Source organism: Rana temporaria, chromosome 1 (assembly GCF_905171775.1).
Source record: "Rana temporaria chromosome 1, aRanTem1.1, whole genome shotgun sequence".
Classification (NCBI taxonomy): Eukaryota; Metazoa; Chordata; class Amphibia; order Anura; family Ranidae; genus Rana; species Rana temporaria.
In genome coordinates, this window is record NC_053489.1 from 395,588,373 (window position 1) to 395,613,669 (window position 25,297).

Below are 25,297 nucleotides of genomic sequence, written 5' to 3' on the forward strand. Positions count from 1 at the left end.
ATAAGGCAACCAGGCGTATAAGACGACCCCCTAATTTTACATTTTTTTAAAGATTTTTTGCCTGTACTCACCGTTTAAGACGCCCCCCTTCCGAGGCTTCCGACGCTTCATATTTCTTCCTTCTGGAGCCATATTCTTCTTCCATCTTGCTGGAGCCAATCACAGCGAGCGATGTATTCTATTAATGAATACAAAGCCTGCTTGGTTTGGCAAAGGCTGTAACATTATTAGCCCACGTCTCTCTGACTCTCAAAGCCAATCCAAGCAGGCTACTGTATGTAACCTGCTCAGATTGATACTCCAGAGGTTGTTACTCCAATCCGAGAAGTCTCTGTATTCATTTGAATACATCGCTCACCGGGATTGACTAAGCGGTATATACGGTATGTAGCCGAAGCTACATACAGTATTACCGCACATCCAGCAGGCATCCGAGCAGCTGAACTGGCGTATAAGACGACCCCTGCTTTTTGGCCAGTTTTTTTAAGTGTAAAAGGTAGTCTTATACGCTAGCAAATACAGTATATCAGGATAATGAGCAGAAGTCAGAGAAAGGTACCAGCGAGAGCTGCAGGGGGCATAGGATATCGATAATCCAAGAAGTGTTGGTTTCAGTTCTGACATCAAGTATACCATGCCTACACTGAACTACCTTTTTTTTTTTTTTTTTTTATATTGCTGAAATCATAAACCAGGTTAAAATTTTAAAGATATACAGTAGAAAAACACCTTCATACATGTAGTTTTATCAAAGAGGTCAGCCCACTAAGATGTAACATTTTGTATTGTAGGTGTATTGTGGTGGGCCACAGCACCTCATGACTCTATGGTTTCTTGGGATTTTCCTCAAAGTTGTTGGCCCTGTTCCAGCCTGCCTTGGAATTTTGGGTATTTCATTCACTTTTGAGAGTTTTCACGATTACTGGATTCATTATATATATCCCTTCTAGATTGTAAGCTCTAACGAGCAGGGCCCTTTGATCCCTCCTGTATTGATTTGTATTGTGACTGTACTGTCTTCCCTGATGTAAAGCACTGTGCAAACTGTTGGCGCTATATAAATCCTGTATAATATATATATATATATATATATATATATATATATATATATATATATATATATATATATATATATATAAATAAAGACATACAAATGAAACAAGATTACATTAGCCAGTTGTGGACATACATGCCCAAAAAAAAAAAGTTTTAATTCATTAGCAGATAAAAGGTATAAGCTTCAATCTGCATATGATGTAGGTTAAAGCCTAAATGTAAGTGTCTCTTGTGCCGGTGACTGCTCTCTTAGGTAAAATCTTCAGTCCTTTGCCCCCATATACTCATGCAGCGGTAATCCACCTGTGCTGTAGGGGTTTACTATGAAACACTGGACCTGTCACACCTGACTATGCCCACCCTTTCCCCCCCGTCCTACATTCATAAAAGCTGTACTTAACCTTCCAGCAATTGAACGTGCTTTATGAATGAAGAGCAGGTGGATGAATCAAAGGTCTGTCTCCTGCTTTCAAACAGTGCTTTTTTATTGCTGGAAGAAGATTCTATGAATGGAGAAGGGGGACAGGAAAGGCACCATAGTTGGTATGCCTAATATATTGTAGCTTACCAATTCTTAGATTTGGTAGCTGCATTAGTTTCCTTTTGGGCTTTCTCTTTATTTTCACCTGTTGACTTGGACAGTAAGTAATTTTCTTTTCTAACTTCCTTTCCTTCAACTTCAAGCAAAAGTGGCAGTCAGAGGGTTAAGACAAACCATTTTAAACTGACATGGCCAATTACAATGGTCAGCTTTAAGTCATTTGGATATAACCTTTATCCAAGAGGGATAAAAAAGGTTGCTGTAACTGCTTAAAGCAGATCTTAACTGCAGTACCACAAACCAAAAACGCTGGTTAATTAATTTTTAATATTCAAACAAACTCTACCATCCATTCATGTCAATATTGCAGCTTCCAAATTTTTACATGTAATGACTTCATTCGCTTTCTTTCAAGGATTTCTTTATTTTATTTTCACATACTTTTCACATCACTTACTAGCTGGATGACCCAGACCTATCCACCACAAACCCCCCCCCCCCAACTCCCCATCCCCCACCCCCTCGGCCTCTAGGAAAGTTGGCTGCCATAAAACCGGTACCTGGAGCCAAAAAGGTTGGGGATCGCTGATCTAGAGGATGTCTGTTAACATTTGGAGAAAACTGTATCATTGGAAGAGAAAGGTTTGGAAAAGTGGGGGCATGCTGGTGTATCCCAAAATAGACATGGTATTATAATCCATTCAACCAAGTTCTTTTTGAACAAACAATAAAAAATTTGGCACAGCAAAATTATGATTAAATCAAAAGGGACTACTGCAGTACCAACCAGTGCTGCAGTTTACTGCAGCAAAGTACCAATGGCTTTGATATGCAGTGACAACCAAAAATCTGTATTTTGGGAAAACTAAGGCTTTTGAACACCAGGGATTATCTGATTGTCTTTGGGGATCAGGAAGGATTTTTTTCCCTGTTAAAGAAATTTGGACCATGCCTTATTATTTTTTTAATTATATTTGTTGAGTGGAGTGTTTAGGACTGAAGTTGTGAGATGTTTTCATTTTATTTATCTACATCTGAATGTTTTTGTCTTTTAGTTGAACTCAATGTACGTGTGTCTTTTTTCAACCTATGTTATTGTATCGGTCTCTCCGACTTCCAAGGGCCTGATGGTGACCCCCAGAGTCAGGGAGAACTGAAATTCCTCCTAATGGTGCAGTTACTAGGCATAGTGGGTGTAGTGCAAGGTGGAAAGATTGGGCACCAGTCACTTTTGGTAAAAATGAACAAAGAGGATTTTATTTCTCTTAACAGGAATGATGGGGAGAGAGGGTTTAGGGCACAGGACACCCTTAGGGAAATGCAATAGCAATTAAGGCAAACTTTGCAGACAAAAATAGAACTAGGCAGATAGCGATACAGTAAGAGGGCCTTTAAGCTGAATGCAACAATCTGTATCGTTTAGCAACTGCTGTCTCCTATAGCAACAACTTTTCTCACAATATACTACTGTAGATCTTTCTGTATCCCCCTGTAGAGCTTCCATCTTAATTCACAGTATCCCACTGTAGATCCTTAAGCTCAGCTTGCCGTTTCTCTCACTTCTTGGACTCTCAGCCACCCACTGGATTCCCTGAGCTTCTCCCACAGCTAACCGCTGTACTGCTTCAAGCTTTACTCACAGCTACTGCTGCATTCCCGGTTGAGTCTCTACTGAAGCTTTCCCACTTACTTCACTGTCCCCCGCTAGTGAAGCGTCTGCTCTGGTACTCCTTCAGAACTTCATCCCTTCCAAACTTGTCTCCAGTAACAGGAGTGGTCATCCCTTTGTGGCAACTGCTTCTCCTTTACCTCCGGCAATGAGCAGCCTATTGAGTCACCACTTCCACAATGTTTACTTCAGAGAGATACTTGCAAATATACATTTCATCTTCATATTACTTGGACACCCAAGTACATTTCAAGCTCATTTGCTGAAATAAACAATGTACTAAATAATACAAACTGTATTTTACCCCAATGTGCTTAAGCCCTGGTTCACATTGATTCTACTTTGAAATCGCGCTACTTCACTTGAAGTAGGATGATTTCTAAGTAGTAAGGTGAGCACTATTTCAGGTGCTACTTGATAGGCAAAAAAGAGGATCACCGCTCCAGGTGGGTCGCTATGTAGAGTAGACTGATTTAGGATACTGTGGGTGCTGGCAATGCACTGACCATGCATGAGATACGAAGAGAGGAAATGGATAGCCGCACTCCAATAACCAAAAAGGTTGTCTTTTTATTCAAACGAACAGCAAATACATCACTTCACAAGGTCACAGCAAAGGAACAGGGGAACAGCCGACGCGTTTCGCACTGAGCTAGTGCTTAATCATGGCTAGCTTTCCACTTCCTCTCTTCGTATCTCATGCTACTTGATAGGCATTTGTGTGGCTTCATGCACAGATGTCTATTGAAGTCGCACCTGAAATCGGCAAAAGTAGTGCAGAAACTACTTTTGCAAATCGGTGTGGCGCCGCTAGATCGGTGTCACACTGATTGGAACAGTGCTATTGCCTCCAATATGCTGGGACTTGTCATACTATTTGATTTCTCCAATCGCATGACAAATCGCTCTGATGTGAACCTAGGCTTTAAGCTCATTCTTTTCCATATGTTATCACAGGACCAGAAAAGTTGTGAAATTTGCATTAAAAAGTTAATTAGTTTGATGTGAGCTTTGCACATACTTCATTAACCTCTGCTTAATCCTGAAGGAGGAGTTAATTGGCCAGGTGTCAAAAACCTGCCTAATCTCTTAAAAAGATAAATGATTTCTAACTGAGACTTTGACCAAGAAAGTGTCTTTATTTAGGTCCATAAAATCCTCACAATTTCCTACCCTGCTCACCTCATTAAATTATTTGTGCTAGGAATACTGTTTGTAGCCTCCTTCTAAAAGAAGTCTTTATGTGCTAGATACTGTGCCAGAATACTTTATTAGTGTGCAGTGTGCACTATCCATTGCTAATTGTTGTCTAGTAATAGAGTATTCCTACCTCAGTAAGGAAATATTGTGGCTGGAATCAGGGCCGGTGCAAGGATTTTTGACTACACAGGCGAAGGTGCATGTTGGTAACCCATCCTTCATCCCACAACACCCCACCCCCCATATGGCATACACTTTATTTATGCTCCATTAAGCTTTAGTGGTTCTAGAATGTGTGTTTAACTTACAGAAAATGGTACATTGGACGGTCAAAGATTGCATACATGGCACACAGGGCAGTCAGAGATTGCATACATGGTACACGGGATGGTCAGAGATTGCATACATGGCACACGGAACAGTTAGAGATTGCATACATGGCGCATGGGACAATCAGAGATTGCATAGATGGCACATGGGACGGTCAGAGTTTGCATATATCATGGCACATGGGACAGTCAGAGATTGTATACATGGCACATGGGACAGTCAGAGATTGCATACATCATGGCACACAGGACAGTCAGAGATTGCATACATGGCACACGGGACAGTCAGAGATTGCATATATCATGGCACATGGGACAGTCAAAGATTGCATACATGGCACAATGGGACGGCCATAGATTCCGCGCATTGCATACGGGATGGCCATAGATCACACGCATTGTACACGGACAGTCATAGATTGCACGCATTGCACACGGGGCTGCCATAGATCGCACGCATTGCACATGGGACAGTCATAGATCGCACTCATTGCACACGGGTCGGTCACAGATCGCATGCATTGCACACAGGACGGCCATAGATCGCACGCATTGCATACGGGACGGCAAAAGATTGGATGCATTGCACACGGTACGGTCATAGATTGCATACATGGCACAAGCGCAGGGCTGGTACAATAATATATTATTGCATGCATTGAAAGCCGGCGGCCAGATCGCACACATTGCACAGGGGACGGTCACACATTGCATGCATTGCACACAGGACGGCCATAGATTGCACGCATTGCACACGGGATGGCAAAAGATTGCATGCATTGCATACATGGCACAAGGGCAGGGCTGGTACAATAATATATTATTGCTGCACCTTCCACAGAGGTGAGAGAGAGAGAAATCTTCATCTGTGCTGTACCACCACTTCCAATCACGCTCTTCCTTTTCGTTCTGCTGGTCTTGGCCCATCCCCCTGGTCTTCCTCCCCAGAATCCCTCTCTTCTCCAATGCTCTGTGTGTGCCGCTGAAATGGAGGCGTTGCTATTGTCCAACCAGGTGGGAGGAATTTGTTTTCTTTATGATCCAGCGATCCTCCCTCGCCTCATGGGCTAGGGGAGCAGTTCTTTGAGTGTCAGTGTTATAGTCTTGCTCTGCGCTGCAGCTCAGTGAGTGCAGTGGTAGGCCGGGCTGGCAATGTAGTAAGGAAATGCGAGCGGAGCAAAAGAAGTTAACAGTGCCTGGCCGGGGCTATGCTGCTTCACCTCCTGTCAGTGTGAGGATGAGCTGGGCTTGGAGAAGGACCAGCCGCCGGCCCCCCCTCTCCTGGTGCCCTCAGGCGGCCACCTTGGCTGCCTTATAATGGCGCAAGCCCTGGCTGGAATAATAGTTTGACTAGGAACATACTTCTGTAGATTTTGAAACAAGAAGTTGCTTAAAGAGAAGGAGAGATCCTTTTAATGCCAGATCTACAGAGGAAAGAAGTGTGTGAAGGGCTACTGGCAGAGGCTAAAGCATGTGAGAAGTGCCAACCACCCAAAGCCTGAATGAATAAACTGAATATCAATTAGGGCAGCCTGTGTGGAGGAGGGTGGAAAATACTGGAGTAGATAACTAAGTAGACATCTCTACTTAGTTATCTCGACTTGCTTCCAGGTCCCATGCTGAACAGCCGGTCTAATGCATTCTGAACACCGGAGGTTGGCCTCTAAACATGGGCACTATTCAGAGAATGCTTTGCATTTTCTGAATTAATGCAAAGCATTCTCTGATTGGGTGATGTAGATAGTGTGACGTCAATGCCCAACCTCTCTACCTTGTCCAGCTCCTACAAATGTCCCCCAAAATACATGGCAGAACCTGTGTGCTGTTTTAAAAACAAAGGAGAGGTCAATGACATCACAAACACAGCAACTAGCTGTATATAGGTAAAAGAGGTGGACAGAGCTGCTCGAAAATCTATTCGGAGGATTGAAGCAAAGTGAGGTGTATGAATCACTGCAAAAGCCATTTCTTGCCTTATAAGAGCACTTGTGTTTTTCCTTGGAGATCTAGGTGTAGCTTTTAATATGCCCAATAAACAGAACTAAACGTTTTTTTTTTTTTTCTGTCTTTGAGGAAAAGTCAGTTCTGTCTGGAGGCAGTGCCACTGTCTGTCATCAAACCCCGGTGCAGACAGTGTTCTCGATCTTGCCACAGCAGTGTATTGTTGCCTCTGCCTGCTGCCTGTACTAACCCTGGCCTGTTTATTGACCCTTTTTTTGCCTGCTGTCTGGAATGATAATTTGCCTGTTTGTTGACCATGTCTCTGCCTGCCACCTGGACTGACCCATCTGCACATCTGACTGCATGGGCGTCCGCTGAACTTTTTTTAGGGGGGGCATCATTTTAATGTCATCCATGCTCTGTCCCTTTTTGACAATGTCATAAAGGGGAGGGGCTTAGTCATTATCACATAAAGCGCAGGCATGCAAAGATTTGAGAAACCTGATGCAACTATCAAGCAACTAGCAACTTTGAATAACAATATCATTAAAAAAATGGAGTTTCCCCAAGGAAATAACAACCCCCAGGATCAGTGCCAGTTTCTGCAATAACAATCCCCAACTTTGCTGTCAGTTTCCGCAATATTTTTTTTTGCCAGCATTGGCCAGTAGCAACAATAATAACCCCCCCCCACATCGGTGCAGATTTCTAGAATAAGCTTCAGCATCTGTACCAGTGTACATAATAATGACCCTCAGCACTGGTGTCAGTTTCCACACTAAAAACTCCCAGCATTTGGTGTCATTTTCTGCAATGATTGCTCCCAGCATATGGGAGGATATCAGATTAGACACTTCCTAATGGCTCAGTCCCTAGGAACAGTAATGGATAATGGCCAACAGGCCCTCTTACCAGACCTGGTGAAACCGCAACAGTAATCCCTTTGGCTGGACGTTCACTTACTCTGGGTTGCCCAGGGTGACTCTAGTCAGTAGTGTAGCATGCCTGTACCCTGGCAATGGCTCCGTCTTTCTCCCTCTCTGGTGGTGCGGGTACAGCGTGGCTCCCTTTCTGGTGGTGTGGGTACAGCGGGGCTCCCTCTCTGGTGGTGCGGTTACATCGTGGCTCTCTCTCTGGTGGTGCAGTTACAGCGTGGCTCCCTCTCTGGTGGTGCAGTTACAGCGTGGCTCTCCCTCTGGTGGTGCGGTTACAGCATGGCTCTCTTTCTGGTGGTGCGGGTACAGCGTGGCTCTCTGGTGGTGTGGGTTACAGCGTGGCTCCCTCTCTGGCTTCCCCCCAGCACAGTATTCTCTTTTCTCCTCTTGTAACACCCCCCCAGCATAGTATCTGTGGACACACTGGGGAACCCACATTTCGGGACTACATTTCCCATGATGCCCCAGAGTCTTCTGATTGCCCCTCTACTGTGGCCAATCATGGCAAGGGAAACAGCGGGCAGGAAGCGGGGCGGCGGTGCAGTGAATCCAATTAAAGCCGCTCTCTCTCTCTTCTAGCTTCAGCTGACAGAAAGGGATTGGGGGCGATTGGGGGAGATATACAGTACAGATAGCCCGCAGCTCTCCTCTCCCTATCACATCGCCGCTATTCCATTCACTAGAGAACTCAGCAGCGGCACCGTGACAGGGAGAGGAGAGCCACAGGTTGTCTGCACTGTATATCTCCCCCGATCGCCCCTTCCCCTTTCTGTCAGCCGAAAGAGAGAGAGAGCACGGCTCTAATTTAATTTGCCGCTTCTTTGCCGCCCCCCGGCCCAGGCCAAAAGACACAGCACTGGATTCCCCCCCTTGCCCTATGGAGTGGGTGCCCAGGTCTGACTGACTATGTTTCTGTGAGACACCAGTCCCAGCCATCCCCTGTGGACAACCACACTCCTGGAACCACATGAACTCCTTTGTTCTTCCTTTCTTTAGCCTCTTGTACATCCTGACCAATGGACATGGCATTCCTGTGGGCAGCCACATACCAGCAGGCTAAGCTTCCTTGGCATATAGGAACTGGTATAGGTGATACTACACTAAGCTTTATTCTGATACAGAGGGAACTATTACAGTACATTGGGTTTGACATACGGTAATTGGTTAATTTGTGTGATATGCAAGATCATACAAGAAATAACTTGTTAAGATGACAACTTTGTCAAATATTCAGACACAAAATATAACTTCAAAAAGCTTAATATGCCTTTTACTAAATACCTTGGACTTCTACTTTGCAAAAAAAAAGGGTCTGTTTGTGGTTTATTTGTACTGTCCTGGCATTCTAGGGTCTCAAGAAGTTAGATAGGATGGATCAAATTTCAAATACTGTATATACAGTATATCATAGTTTGTCAACTCTAAGGCCTTGTACACACGGACGGACTGTCCGCTGAAATCGGTCCGCCGGACCGTTTTCAGCGGACATGTCCGCCCGGAGATTTCTGTCTGATGGTTGTACACACCATCAGACAGAAATCCGCGCGTACACGATACGCGGTGACGTGCTCGGCCCTGGAAGGTCAATGCTTCCACGCATGCATCGAATCACTTTGACGCATGCGAGGGATGGAGGCCGAGCGGACATGTACGGTGAGTCTGTACAGACGACCGAACATGTCCGACAGACAGGCTTCCAGCGGACATGTTTCTTAGCATGCTAAGAAACATTTGTCCGCTGGAAAACGGTCGGCTGGACAATGTTCGGTCGTGTGTACGGGGCCTAAAACTTGCACACAGACTAAATAATCTACTTTTATTTGGGTTATCAAAGAAATGTAGCAGAATACATTTGGATCTAAATGTATGTAAAAACAAAAAGGAGAGAAAAGTGTACATTTATTAAAACATATGTATTAAATGAAAAACAAAAAACAATGCACTCACATTTACAAGATATTAAAACATGTATTGATAAGTCTCGAGCAGATGGCAACCTTCCAGGTGGTCAGTGGTGGGCAAGCCCCTCCAGTTGGATGTGATGTAAGGTGCTTGGAACCAGGAAGTTAACCAAGGAAACACCAGGAAGAGCCAACAGAAGCAGCAGACTGTGTATATCACATGGATGAGAACCACTGCGGACAGCAAGAAAGTGTTGTAGGCCATGTGACATAAAGGGGCATGGTTACACATTTTGGGGTGTGGCTCCTTTGTCAAACCACTGAGGTTGCCCCATAGTATGACAGAGAAAGGGGTTCTTTCTTTGGTGCAATTTCACTTTAACCACCTCCTGCCCGCCTTATAGGAAAATGATGGCTGCTGGGAGGTTCTGGGATGATGTTGTCCCACTCTCGCTGCGTTTGCACACCCACGGGGGAGTGCAGCTTGGTGATCGGTGGCGTGCTGTGTCTCCAGGACACGCCGCATCCCCGATCTTGGTAAAGAGATGATGACAAAGCTCTTTACCCATGTGATCAGCTGTGTTCTGTCACAGCTGATCACATATAAACAAGGACATTACAGTTTCCTCTCCTCACACTGACAGCATGTGGGGTGAGGAGAGCCGATCAGTGGAATTTCCTCACAGGGGAGACCTGCACAGATGATCAGGGCACTGATTATCATTACAGCCCTAACAGAGCCTATCAGTGATGCCAGTTAGTGCCCAGCAGTGTTGCCAATCAGTGCCTATTAGTGATCCCAATCAGTGCCCGTCAGTGATGCCAATCAGTGATGCCAATCAGTGCTGCCTTTCAGTTTCTATTAGTGCCTGCTCATCAGTGCTACCTATCAGTGCCACCTATCCGTGCCACTTATCAGTGCCTATCAGTGACACCTATCAGTGCCCAACAGTGCTGCCTATCAGTGCTCATAAGTGCTGCATATCAGTGCCCCCTATCAGTGCCCATCAGTGCTGTATATTAGTGCCTCCTCATCATTGCCACCTCATCAGTGCCCATCAGTGACACCTATCAGTGCCCAACAGTGCTGCCTATCAGTGTTCATAAGTGCTGCATATCAGTGCCCGCTATTAGTGCCCATAGGTGCTGTATATTAGTGCCTCCTCATCATTGCCACCTCATCAGTGTCCTTCAGTGCTGTCTGATCAGTGCCTATCAATGCAGCCTCACATCAGTGGGAAAAAAAAGTTACTTATTTTAAAAAAAAATGTTTTTGAAAATGTTTTAAAATTACAAAAGAAAAAAAAATGACAAGCTCATTAATTGATTCAGTACTCAATGTAAAACATTAGGCCAAAAATTCCTGTACCCCGTCAGAGCAAAAAAGGCAGTATAGGTATGGATATTTATAAGTAACAGTGTACGAAATAGCGCACAGGACCACATTGTGTACATCTGGACAATAATGTATATACTTCTTCTACATCTTTCTTACCCTTGTGTTTCCTGCAATGTAGGAAATGTATTGTTTGTTTGTTTTTTTAAATAAAACTGCTTACGCTATTAAAATGTTTTTCTTACAGGGTGTTAACTCACTGCTAATTTGTATCAGCTATTATATATCTAAAAGAGAGTTATTTTATTTAATTCATCCATTACTGTATTTTATACCATTTGTACGTGCGTTCTTTCCATTTTAAAGCGCCGCATTAACAGAATGCTTTGTGTCCAAAACACAATTCTTATGCCTTTATAAAAAGAACAAACTGCAGAATAGAATGTGTACTTTATTTGATCTATAAGCTACTTTAGTTTCATGGCAAAAGAATACATTTTGGTTTTGATAATATTAATGTAATTCTAACTTGGTTTAACAGGATGATTATGACTGAACCATTAGGCCTCATGCCCACGGGCATTATAAAAAACAAGCTGTAAAGCTACTACCGAAGCCAGCAAAAAAGCAGCATTAAAAATGCTATTTTATCAGCAATTTGCATTGGCGTCAATGAGCGTTTAGCCAAGCTAGCTTTCAGCCACGTTTTTCTGCCTCTATTCAAAATCAATGTTTCGGTTCCCCATGGGATCCCATTGATTTGAATAGAAGTCGCACCAGAAGTTGGATCATGATGATCCGACTTGTGGTGCAACTTGTGTGCTGAGGATCTTAAAGTGGAGCCTTTGCCAAAATAAAAAAAATTGGTGTGGGGTTCCCCCAAAATCTATACCAGACCATTATCCAAGCACGCAGCCCGACAGGTCAGGAAAGGGGGGAAAAGCGTGTGCCTCCCTTCCTGTACCATATCAGGCCACATGCCCTCAACATGGGGAGGTGAGTGCTTTGTGGCGGTGGGGGCCTGCGCCCCCACCCCAAAGCACCTTGTCCCCATGTTGATGAGGACAAGGACCTCTTCCTGACAACCCTGGCTGTTGGTTGTCAGGGTCTGCGGGTGGGGGCTTATCGGAATCTGGAAGCCCTAAGATCCCTTCCCCCCACCCTATGTGAATGAGTAGGGGGTACATTGTACCCCCTACCCATTCACCTTAAAAAAGTGTCAAAAATAAACACTGTACACAGGTTTCTAAAGTATTTTATTAAGGCAGCTTTGGCTTCCCTTCCAATTTCTTCTCCCCTATCCAGCACTTCTCCCTCTTCTGATGAAGTATTCTCCCACTGCCGGTACTTCTCCCTCTTTGGTTCTTCTCCTCTCTGCACTGTCTTCTCTTTTCGCTGTCTTCTCACTCTTTTGCTGGGTCTTCTCCGCTGTCTTCTCCTTCTGTTTTTCTTCCGATGTTGACTCAACATGTTCGCCTGGTGTAATGCTGTGTCTGTCGTGTGCAATGACTAATATTGGCATGGGGTGGGGCCACACGCTGAGATAATTTGGAGGCATCACCCTTTGTGATGTCATCGCCAGGTGTATGATGACGCCACAAGGGGTGGGGCCTCTGGATAGCGTCAGCGTGTTTACAGGAGGGGGTACAGGAGGGGGCGCTTGCTTGTCCCTCCTCCTTCCTGACCTGCCAAGCTGCACGCTCGGATAAGGGTCTTCTATAGATTTTGGGGAGAACCCTCACACCATTTTTTTTAGGCGTGGGGGTTCCCCTTAAAATCCATACCAGACCAAAGGGGGGGAACCCCACACCAATTTTTTTTTCACTTTGGCGGGGGTTCCCCTCCTCAGCACACAAGTTGCACCACAAGTCGGATCATCATGATCCGACTTCTATTCAAATCAATGGGATTCCATAGGGAACCATTGATTTTGAATAGAGGCAGAAAAACTCCTAATAAAGGCTTAACACTCTGTATACAGCATTAAGCAGAGTTTAACAGCTTTTACCGGCGTCTGGCATTTTTACAGCTCTAGCGCTGGAGCCTCAGAATGTGCTGGTCTTGTTTTTTTTTTGGAACATAAAAACGCCTATGCCACTTACAGCTCAAAAAGGCTTGTGTGGGTATGAGGCCATAGAATAACATAGAGAGGCGTTTTTAAGCTGTAAAAAAAGCTCCTAAATGGAGCTGTAAAAACGCCCATGGGCATGATCGTTAACAAGTAGCAATACCTGCTCTCGATGAACCAAAAGGTCGATACGCAAGGGTCTGTGAACAGCAACAGTCATTTCAGATCTTGTGCCAGCCCAACTGTTGTGTATGCAGATGTACATGCTCCCTCTGTCTCAACTCAATTCAGGATGGGATGGGGCAGTGGCGGTGCTTCCATAAGGGCACACGGGCGCTGCCCCCTTGCTTCAACCACCTCCTCTATGACCAGTGGATAGATTCATGCATAGCATGAATCTATCCATGGCCGCCGCTTCCGCCCCCTATTCAGGCGTCCGACCCATTATCGAGCACCGGGCACCTGGCGCCTGAATTATAGCGATGGGGGTGTTTTTGAAGCAAAGTGGCAGCATTTGATGGCACAGTGGCATCATTTGATTGGCACAGTGGCAGAATTTGATGGACACAGTGGCAGCGTTTGATGGCACAGTGGCTGCGTTTGATGGGCACAGTGTCAGCGTTTGATGGGCACATTGGCAGCGTTTGATGGCACAGTGGCAGCATTCGATGGCACAGTGGCAGCACAATGGCTGCGTTTGATGGACACAGTGGCTGTTTTTTTTGGCACAGCGGCTGCGTCTGATGGGCACAGTGGCTGCTTTTGATGGGCACAGTGGCTGCTTTTGATGGGCACAGTGGCTGCATTTGATGGGCACAGTGGCTGTATTTGATGGCACTGTGGCAGCATTTGATGGGCACAGTGGCAGCATTTGATGGGCACAGTGGCTGCATTTGATGGCGCAGTGGCAGCATTTGATGGGCACAGTGGTAGCATTTGATGGGCACAGTGGCTGCATTTGATGGCACAGTGGCAGCATTTGATGGGCACAGTGGCAGCATTTGATGGGCACAGTGGCTGCATTTGATGGGCATAGTGGCTGTGTTTGATGGCACAGTGGCTGCAATTGATGGGCACAGTGGCTGCGTTTGATGGGCACAGTGAGGCTGCAATTGTAGGGTTTTTTTTCTGAATTTTTCGTTTGTTTGTGCCCCCCCAAAAATTTTGAGCACCAGCCACCACTGGGATAGGGGTGCACTTTGGTATCTCAAACTAGGGTGCCAGAGGACTTTCCCCTGGCGCCTCTGAAATATCCAAAAAATAACAAATTTTTGAAAGATGTATATACCGTATTTATCTGCGTATACCGCGCACTTTTCTCCCCTTAAAATAAGGGGAAAATCGTGGGTGCGTGATATACGTCGATACCCGCTTCCCGCGCTCAGTTTGAATGCCTGCGCCGACATATACCGAGTGCAGTACACTCGGCTACATTCGGCCAGGCTCGGCTTCGCTTGTGCTCACACATAAACGTCAAAAAGCGTGAGCACGAGCGAAGCCGAGCCTGGCCGAATGTAGCCGAGTGTACTGCACTCGGTATATGTCGGCGCAGGCATTCAAACTGAGCGCGGGAAGCGGCGATTCAACGGGGAGACGGGAGGACACCAAAACTTTAAGTACTAAAAAAAATGTTTACAGGAATTGCGGGTCCACATTAGGGGTGCACGCTATACGCCAGAGCGCGCAATACCCCGATAAATACGGTAGCTAAAGTACCATCAAATGCAGCCACTGTGCCCATCAAATGCAGCCACTGTGCCCATCAAATGCAGCCACTGTCCCCATCAAACACTGCTACTGTGTCCATCAAATGCTGCCACTGTGCCCATCAAATGAAGCCACTGTGCCCATTAAATGCTGCCAATGTGCCCATCAAATGCTGACACTGTACCATAAAATGCTCCAACTGTGCCCATCGAATGCTACCCCCTGTGCCATTGAATGCTGCCACTGTGACCCCCTCTCTCCTCCCGTCCTCTCCTATAGGCTATAGGCGTCCAATCACAGTGCCTGTTGTTTCATCCAATCAGGTGATGGGTAAAAGACCTGAGCACCTGAATGGTGGAGAGGCGGTGTTAGGAAAGCGAATATTCATTTGCTGTTCTAACACACCTGGGTGAACTACGAGCACCACTACATTATATCGTAGACACTGAGAAGTAGTGAGGGAATTGTCACTGTGCGATTCTTTCTAAAATGATTTGAATTTTTATTCCATAGGAAATTCTGAAAGGTATTTCTTCAAGCTCTGATGAATATTAGAGGCTGGAATGGGAGAAAGGTAACTCTTCCCCACATTCACCTGCCAGTCAAACTCTTCTTGTGTTGATAGGATTAGCTCTAAATCAGTATGCCACAGGCTCTGAACTTAGTTCAAAAGCAGAATATTGTTGAGGTATTGATATATAAGGATGCCATTTCCCCACAAGCAGGCCACCACCACTTGGAGGACTTCTACAAAAACTCTTAAATACGTGGTTAGTCCAAAGGGAACTGAAGATGAAGCTAGGCAATTGAGAAACAAAGATACTTTTTAAAATCTCGATGGATCAGAATGTGAAATTAAGCATCTTGTAAAGTGATTGAAAGAAGCCAATACACTGCTTGTATGACTTATAACTTGTAGGTATTTGGTTTTAAATGCTCTCTGGGTGGACTTGTTAAGGATTTCCTGTGTTTTTATGAACTAGAAAGAGCGGTAAATATACTCCTGAAAAAATGATTCGTCGTGCTGTTGCAGTCTTGGCCTCTTGTTTGAGCAAGGTCTTTACATTGGTATAGAGAAGTTTTTTTTTTACTTCACATGCTGGAATCTTTGCCGAAATTAAATTGTTTTCCGGAATTCATTGGTCCCCTTTTTTGTCCAAATTAAATTGAAATATAACCGTCAGAGCTCAAGTGTAAAAAAGGATACCAACTGTATAGGTCATTAATGTTCAGAGATAATTCAAAATGTCTCTTATAGAACTCTAGATTTCATACAAAGTGCATGGCCTTGCAGCACCCTCCAGACTTTGAAATCTTCAAACAATACTACAAAACAGAGAGTGCACCAACATCATGTATACTCTGATATATTTTTTTAAATGAATTTTACTCACAAAAGTGCTCCTTATAAGTCCATGTAATATAAAATCAATGACCCACGCCAAGTGGTGTTTAAAACTCTTGGCTATACATGGCACCCACCCTTTAGACCATGGGCATAGGCTGGGACTGTGCATGCACTAGCTAGCAAAAGTCCAGTCTGAAAGGCAAACATGTTCTCTACCTAACAGAAGTGCTAGTTTATTCCAGAAGTGCACCTGCACAGTATGGTGGAATGTGCCCCATCCGCCGAAAAATTTCTCAGTCAATTTGCATGCCAACGGACTCATAAGCATCTCAGTTTTACAGAAAATTAGCAATTGGTTGAAAGATAATGACCTAACAGACCAGCAGCGGGACATACTTACCTGACTTTGGCACATCTTCTGCATTACCAGGCAGACTCTCAGGAGTTTACCCCGTTTAGGTAGGTGAAACAGAACCTATTGAGCACTAAAAAAAAAAGAAAAAAAGGAAACCACTCTGACTGAGAGGGTAGAGAGATTGGAAACTCCCCAATTGGTATGCTGACATGGAGTTTTCAGAAAATTTGTTTTTTTTTTCTTTACTTTGCATTGAGCAAAAAAAAAAAAAAAAAAGAGCCAATTTACCCATCCACGTGTAGTACTACCCCCGAAGGAGCTGCTGGTTTGTTTTGGGCGGCATGTTACCTCTATTCTCCTCGCCGTCTATGGTGTCAGATGAGAGTTGAGAAAAAGTTCAATGTCCACACTTTAGACTTCTTTTTCTTTGCTTTATTTGCCGAACTTGGTAAAAGAATAAAATAAGTAGTTGAAGAGGTGGGAGGGTAATAGGCAATAGGTTCAGGTGTATAACTCCTGTTTGGAAACACTCCTGCTTCCAGCAAAGCAGCTTTTGTCACCACTCTAGCCAGAGCGGGTATTGCCTCTCTCACTAACCTAGCAGCTAGGATGTCACACGGAAACTTGGCAAAGTCTCTGCCACAGACCTTCCCAAAGATGGAGGTATATTCGGTCCAGAATCCTCTCAGCACAGGATTAAGCACCGGATCTCTCCTGAATAACGTTTTGTGAACTTAGAACTGACAGGCAACCATCATTCAGCCCTTCAGTAATGGTGCGTCCTTTGATGAAGTTCAAGGCCTCTCCTGAGATACCAGCCTCGTGCTCAGTGCTCTCCAAGACAGGTTCTTCATCGAGTGGCTTCCTCCCTCAGGACAGACAGCTCAGGACCACTCTGCAAGCGTAGACCCAGTCTGACTACCGGGCCTACTTAGTAGATCACAACCCCGGACCAATGTGGTCTCGGAGCCAGAAACCCGGGCCACACACGGGGGTGGTGGGACGACAGACCCAGGATCGACGACCCCGGACTAATGACGTCTGTCCCTTAGGTAATCCTCCCCAGCATGCCCAGCGGTACAATCAACTCCCTCTGATTGGCTGCCGAAGGGGAACACCCAAAACACCTTGACCTGACTGCTTCCACCCTCGGCCTGGGGCGGTGACAGCACCCCAGACAACAATAGTGGTCACTCACAGTACAGCCATGGCTGGAACAGAGGCCCAAATTTATTGAAAAATAACACAGTCTGAGTCAACTAACTCTCAGACTACCCTCTAAATTTAAAACAGCGCCGGCTAGAAAGTAGAAGGCCGCTACACACACATTTGATGTGGATGGGGGAATCATTCCCACTGAGCCTTTGCATTCTGACAGTGGGAAGCCTTCCCCGCCATCCAGGGGCGGACTGACCATTGAGGCACTTGGGCACTGCCCGAGGGCCCCATGCCACTAGGGGGCCCCATCAGGGTTGCCAGGCTCATTAAAACCAGGGACAGTATGTAAAAATCTGTGTTTTTTTTACATCTGTCCCTGATATGTCCAAAACCGACATGCTTTTGATGTGAAAATCCTGAGATTTTAGCTGCCCCGCCTATGTAATGCCTCCTGGCTTGGTGGCCATCTTCTATTGCCCAGGGGCCCCATGAGTTTTCAGTTCGCCCCTGCCGCCATCACAACACAGGGATCAGTGTTGCTGGGTTTTAGCTGGCGCCACTTTGGTATCTCAAACTAGAGTACCAGAGGACCTTCTCCTGGCACCTAGGGCTCATGTGTACATTGCACCAATGTAAAATCAAAACACCAAAAAAAAAAGACCCAATTTTTTTAATATGTATATTGCTAAAATAGCATTTTTTTACTTCAAAGAAACATAAATTACAGACAATATATATTTGCTTCACCAAGCTATCTAATATATGATTATTAAAATTGGCTTCAATACTTACATTAAATTTCATTTCATGACAAGCTCTATGACTACATTCTAATGTCCCCTTTACCCCCATAGAATTGTGAATTAATACATTTGGAACCCTATTCAGCCAGTGCATTCCTTTTCTTTTCTCCTATTTCACACATAGCTAGCCTACTAGGACTGGGGGAGATATTATCCTGTCATGGAGCTTGTCAGGAAAGTAAAACTATGGTAAATATTGAAGCCAATTTTTCAATTTTTCTGACAGCTCCACGTCCTCATACTAATAGGTAAAAAAGTGGCAGTGCTAAATATTTAACGTTCGAGTTGTAGCAGAGGAAATCACTGTATGCCCAAAATTTACAGTAGTAAGAGAAGCAGGGTTCATTAATGAGACATTAAGGTATGTATCGAGGACCAGTTAGCTGCCTTACAAATCATCTCTAGATAGATCCAACTAGGCATTGCACAGGAGGCTGAAAGGATTTAAGTAGAGTCTGCTGCAATCCCTCTTGTGTCACTAAGCCCTTTAAAGGCCTTGTAAGCAAACTATATGGACTCTTTATCATCCTTGATCATCCATAAAGCAATTACCCAGCTAGAAACTTTTCTACCTTAGGGACTAAGAATATGCATGCATCATACATGCTAGGGAGAGTACAACTGGGGGGATCTGTAGTGGAGAAGGATCTGGGGGTTTTAGTTGATCATAAGCTCAATAATGGCATGCAATGCCAAGCTGCGGTTTCCAAAGCGAGCAAAGTCCTTTCTTGTATTAGGAGAGGTATGGACTCCAGAGACAGAGATATCATTTCCCCCCCTGTACAAATCATTAGTAAGACCTCATCTGGAATATGCAGTTCAGTTTTGGGCACCAGTTCTCAAAAAGGATATCGGAGAACTGGAGAAAGTGCAGAGAAGGGCAACCAAACTGATAAGAGGCATGGATGAGCTCAGCTATGAGGAAAGATTAGAAGAACTGAATTGATTCACTCTTGAGAAGAGAAGAATAAGGGGGGATATGATCAACATGTACAAATATATAAGGGGTCCATACAGTGAACTTGGTGTTGAGTTATTCACTTTACGGTGAACACTGAGGACAAGGGGGCACTCTTTACGTCTAGAGGAAAAGAGATTTCATCTTCAAATACAGAAAGGTTTCTTCACAGTAAGAGCTGTGAAAATGTGGAACAGACTCCCTCCAGATGTGGTTCTGGCCAGCTCAGTAGATTGCTTTAAGAAAGGCCTGGATACTTTCCTAAATGTACAGAATATAACTGAGTACTAAGATTTGTAGGTAAAGTTGATCCAGGGTAAATCCTATTGCCTCTCTGGGGATCAGGAAGGAATTTTTTTCCCCTGCTGTAGCAAATTGGATCATGCTCTGCTGGTTTGTTTTGCCTTCCTCTAGATCAACTGTGGGTATGGAGTTGGGTGTATGGGATTGTACTGTGTTTGTTTTTTTATTTTGTTTGTTAATTTTTTTTTGTGGTTGAACTGGATGGACTTGTGTCTTTTTTCAACCTGACTAACTATGTAACTATGTAACTATGTACCTATTATTGCATGCAAAGGAGTAATATACAGCCGAAGATCTAAGGTTAGCTGTAGACTCCATTTATGAGTAACATCCAACCATTTAGTTGTTACCAAACTCTGTATTGCTGAGCAAGCTAGGCTGATCAGCCTTTGTTTTTATTATTCATATGATCAGGCAGTCTCTCGGGTGCTGGATGGAATTATTGCCAATACCAGGATCAAAGCTTTGCCCACTGCCTCAAGTATGTGCAGCACCTTTAGGTGACTGCACTTTATACAGTACATGTTAGCACCTCTATTGTTAAAACCGCTTTAAAGACAAATAAGGGTAAGAATACTGACTGACAAAGCCACTAGGTTTCTGGTAGCCCAATGTAGCACTGTGCAACTAAGCTGGTTTTAAACTGTAACTCGCAAGACAAACAGCACCAAACGGTAACCAGTCCAAACCAAGAAAAAAAAACCCCCCCCCCCCCCCCAAAAAAAAAACCTTCCACACAATAATGGAATTAGGCATATATGAAGAGCTTCAAGTGTCTCAAAATAACAGAAAACCAAAATTGTACCAAAATTATAGTTTTTATTCCCATAATTGAGTAGAACAAAAAAGCATTATGATGATCCAATCTTAAGGAAACCAATGGCCTAGTGAATGCTGAACACCCAACACAAATAAATATTACATGTAATTACATTTTTGGGTGGAAACTAGCTATAAATCCACACGAAATCATTCAAACAAGCTCCCTCAACTGGCACACTTCACTTTTGGATTTATGGATGAGGTATATATATATATATATATATATATATATATATATATATATATATATATATATATCCATATCCATATCCATATGCTATGAGTACATGTTGGGTCATAAAAGCATTTAGTTAGCACAGACCTCCTTAAAGGGTTGGAACTGTATATTGAGGCTATAGTCAGCTTGTTTAGCAGTATTAGAGGAAGGAAGTGTCCTGCTAACTCAGTAATCAAATAATATGCAAATCATATATCAAAGAGGCCTCATGATGCAGTGGACAAACACAGAGTATGCCATCCAAGTATACAGAAGTTGTTAGGAAACAACTGGCTCAGAATCATTACATTGCTTTATTGCTATCTTATATTATATATCTATCTGCCCATAGAGGAACTTTTTATTTTTTGCATTCAGTGTCATTTTTGCACATTAGAGATTTTTGGCTTTGTGTTTTTAGTTATTGGGGGACGCCCGAAGTTCTTCATATATTGTTACCTACTTTATTTTAAACTGGGCAGCAAACAAGTTCTCCCTTTCCTAAATGAGTTGAGTTGATGAGACCAGTCAGAGGTATATTTGGTCTTGTTGCATGCACTGATTTCTCCTGTGTCAGAAAATTAGACATACTATTGGATAGCAAAATTAAAGCTGTAACAAAGAAAATAAAAGTTTGTCTTTTGACAGGTAACCGTATCACAGTCTTCCTCATATGTGCCAGTACATTAGCTGTTAGTCATGGTTAAAGTATCTGTATCTATATACAACATTTTTCAGCAACAACTGCTTAAGTCCTTACATAGATGCAAACTGTAAAATTGTAAACTCTGCAATGCAATTTCAAGTTGCATCTAATGGACAGTTTCCCAGTGGGACCATTACGGAAATGAACTGTTCTTCCTTTTTGCTTTATACTTTAATGCTTGCAAAACTGGGTTAAATGAGATGAAAACACTTTTCTAATGTATTGCTTTCTTTCTGTCAACCCCTTCTACTCTAGGGGAAATTTGGTAGATGTATGCTTTGATAATATGCATAATTGACTATAGGAAAACGTAGGATGCTTTGTAGCTATGTGTGTTTCTGTGTATGTGTGTGTGTATAAATATATGTATGTACAGTACGTGTATGTGTCTATATGCATATACTGTACAGTGTGGTCTGTGTTTTTTTGGAGGGGGGATTCCCATCACTTTCTATTTCAGTGACAACAGTCACCAGGACAAAAGAAAGGGAACATATTGAAAGTGAGGACACAAAGGCAATAACAATTAAATAATTGAAAAAATATTACAAAAATTAATAAATAAACTTTAAAAAAAACTTTTTTTCTATACATTATCCTTAAAACAGCCTATAGCTGGCTCAATTTTCTTTCTTCACCTTGGGCAGAAGGAACGTAAATCACTCTAATGCCTCCCACAGCATTATTGTGTTCTGCCGGCAGGGGGCACAGGGAGCCTTATCAGCCAGCAGAATACAATGATTACTGCTAGTTATTGAATGTACAAAATGCGACAGGTTGGTTGTACCCAAGCCTGCCAATACATGGGTCGAATCTCAGCCAATCCCTACTGAACTGGCTGCATTTCCATCTATCAATTACCAACTTAAGATGCATCAAATAACAGAGATTAACTTGTTAAGCCTACAGTGTATTGCCTATTAACATTGTTCACACCTATTGTCTTAAGCACAAACAAAAGCACATATTACATTTCAGATTGCGTGTGTTGCTGCAACCATGCTCCTGTTTTTCAAATCTGCAACAGTTATGCCTAGGTTCAAGAGTTTCAAAATGCATGCACAATGAACGTGTCCGCTGAAACTGGTACGCGACCGTGTGTACGGCCTAGCGGACAGGTTTCCAGTGGACAAAAGTTTCTTAGCATGCTAAGAAACTTGTCCGCTGGAAACATGTCCGTCGGACATGTCCGATGGTTAGTACACCTAATCGGACATGTCCGCTGGTTATGACGTGTAACCAGCGTCCCGAAATCCCGCGCATGCGTCGAATTGATTTGACGCATTCGTGGAAGCATTGCACTTCCGTGTTTGAGAAGGTCGGTGTCTTCTACGTCACCGCGTTCTCTGTCCACGGGGATTTTGGTCTGATGGTGTGTACACACATCAGACCAAAAGCTCCGCGGACCGTTTTCATCGAACATGTCTCCTCGTGTGTACGGGGCCATACATTATGGGCATCTAGAGGTATCATCATTGGGTCACTCATAACCTTGGGCATCCTAATTAAATAATAGTGTCAAAGGCTGACCTGCTCCTTCCCACTCACTGTTCCTCCCAATTGGTCAGTAAGGATGCCTCTCATACTGAAAGACCAATAAGGAGGCATGACAAACAGTGAGGAACAGATCAGCTTTCAAAATGATGAGCAAGTAACCAAACTGGGCCAAAATTTTGGATACCTGTAGCATTTTCATAGAGGGCTGAGTGTACATGTAGCCTGGTCTTTAGCACTTTTATGCCCTGTACACACGATCGGTTCGTCTGATGAAAACGAACCAATGGATTTTTTCATCAGATATCCGATGAAGCTGACTTTCATCAGTCTTGCCTACACACCATCGGTTAAAAATCCGAACGTGTCCAACGCAGTGACGTAAAACACAACGACGTGCTGAGAAAAATGAAGTTCAATGCTTCCGAGCATGCGTCGACTTGATTCTGAGCATGCGTGGATTTTGACCGATGGATTTCCCCACAGACGATCGTTTTTTTCTATCGTTTTTTTAACCATAGGAAAATGTTCCCACCGATGGGAAAAAAACTGATGGTGCCCACACACGATCGGTTCGTCCTATGAAAACGGTCCGTTTTCATCAGACGAACCGATCGTGTGTACAGGGCATAGGTTTGCCTGTAGGACAGATAGTGCTGAACTGGACAGTAATAAAGTAAAGTGCTGGCACTACAATCCAAATGCATATATTAAATGGGCTAGAGCACCCTTCTCTCACTGTGCCCAACAAGTGGTCTCCAATCCACACACACAAGTTCTCCAAGGTAAGGTTAAGTTGGAAACAAGGTGAGTATTAATAAAATCAAGCTTTATTCAATCCAAAGGAGTACATGCGTTCCAAAATAGAGTCCATATGAATTGCATAAAGATTGATTTTATTAATACTCACTTTGTTGCCAACTTCAACTTACCTTGGTGAACTGGATAGTGTTTTCAGCACAGAAGGTGTAGTGGCCATTTTTGGGGGAGACCAAGGCTGAAAGAGGACTTGGCTGTTTCAGCAGTGGGATTGTAGCTCTTGGCAATGGGGAGAGCAGGATTTCTACTGTGCAGCCACTGCTTTGAACTTGGCCACACCCCAAAGGGAGGAAACTGTGTGAAAATCCTGTAGGAAAGGCAGCCATTGAGGTCATGTGAGTGAAAGACTGGACTGTCTACTGGGAACATTTGCTGCAAGTAGGCTTCAGATAGAGAAGCTTTCTGAACTTTTTACCATGCCTGGAGAAACAGCCTTTCCAAGTTTCCCGTGAGTCACTGCGGGGGCTTGCATGCTGAAGTGTTGCTGTGCAGCAAAATGCTGTACTGACCCTCCCTAAGACTCTGTTGTTCAAACTGCTAAGCAGTGCCCACCAGAGACTGTATTGCTGTGAGTGGAGCTGTAAAACTGCACTGGTCAGAAATTGATCAGTTCCAGGTGATATGCATGAAACTCCAAGAGGGGTGGGGGGTGTCTGACTGAGCTTTGAATGTGTGCAAGACTGACTGCTGACATTCAGTGCCATAGCGTCACAGAACAAAGCCACAAAAAGAGAATTCCTAAAGAGGGAAAGGCTTGAGAGAAAGGCACAAAACACAAAAGGCAACTATTTACCGGACCTCACCCAGGAGAGCTGACTGGGCCTCTCTTTGAATCTTTCCTGAACTCTGGAGTAAAAGAGGTCCATTGGCCACCCCAGTGTGGAAATTTGCCTATATTTTGTGATATTACTGCCTACGGTAGGATTCTGTCATTGGGGAAGGTTGTAGTCCTCCCCCCTTGGATTAGAAATATCTCAGGCTTGTGAGGGCTACTATTAGTAATCTAGGAGCCCCAACACCAGCAGACTGGTTAGTGGTTACCCACTAGCGAGTGGTGTCAGTAGTTACTCAGGCAGTTACTGTATTTACTAGCGATAAACACTTTTTGTGTATATCTATCTATCTATCTATCTATCTATCTATCTATCTATCTATCTATCTATATATATATATCTATCTATATATATATACACACACAAACATATATGTATGTATATATGGTTACTGTACTGGTTATTCACTTTATTGATGATCATTGCTATTGTTTGCTGCTGCTCATTTTACCCATTTGTTTTGCTTACTCTTTACTAAAAGCCTTTTTCAACCCCAGGTGTGTTGGTGAGTTCAGGTACTACCAGACTGGGACATTATCTCCTAAAGCAGAAAGACCTAGTCAATCAGCAACTCCTCCAGGCGTAGCGCTACATACACAGTGAGGCTAACTTTTTGTTACTGACACGTTATGACATGTTTTATATTGGTGCAGTGATTTTAAAAGCAGATGAAGAAATTTATGAGCTGCAATCCCACAGTATTTCTGTTTCACAAGCTGTCATTTTTCCTGTTTTGGATTGTCTGGCTGTATAGCAAAACTAATACATTTCCCAAACTGTACCTTTGTAAAGTGTTGC

The 25,297-nt window shown here is 43.8% G+C and overlaps 1 protein-coding gene across 3 annotated transcripts in view; it reads left to right on the forward strand.

Moving 5' to 3' along the window:
• Positions 1-25,297, forward strand: part of SSBP4 (single stranded DNA binding protein 4) — a 613,000-nt gene that overhangs the window by 88,686 nt on the left and 499,017 nt on the right. For 2 of the 3 annotated variants that reach the window (XM_040322775.1, XM_040322767.1), the window contains exon 2: positions 24,997-25,098. The exons of the other annotated variant lie outside the window; for it this stretch is intronic. In XM_040322775.1, the coding sequence (XP_040178709.1) occupies positions 24,997-25,098 (102 nt within the window). The remainder of the gene's footprint in view (positions 1-24,996; positions 25,099-25,297) is intronic. 3 annotated transcript variants of the gene reach the window in all.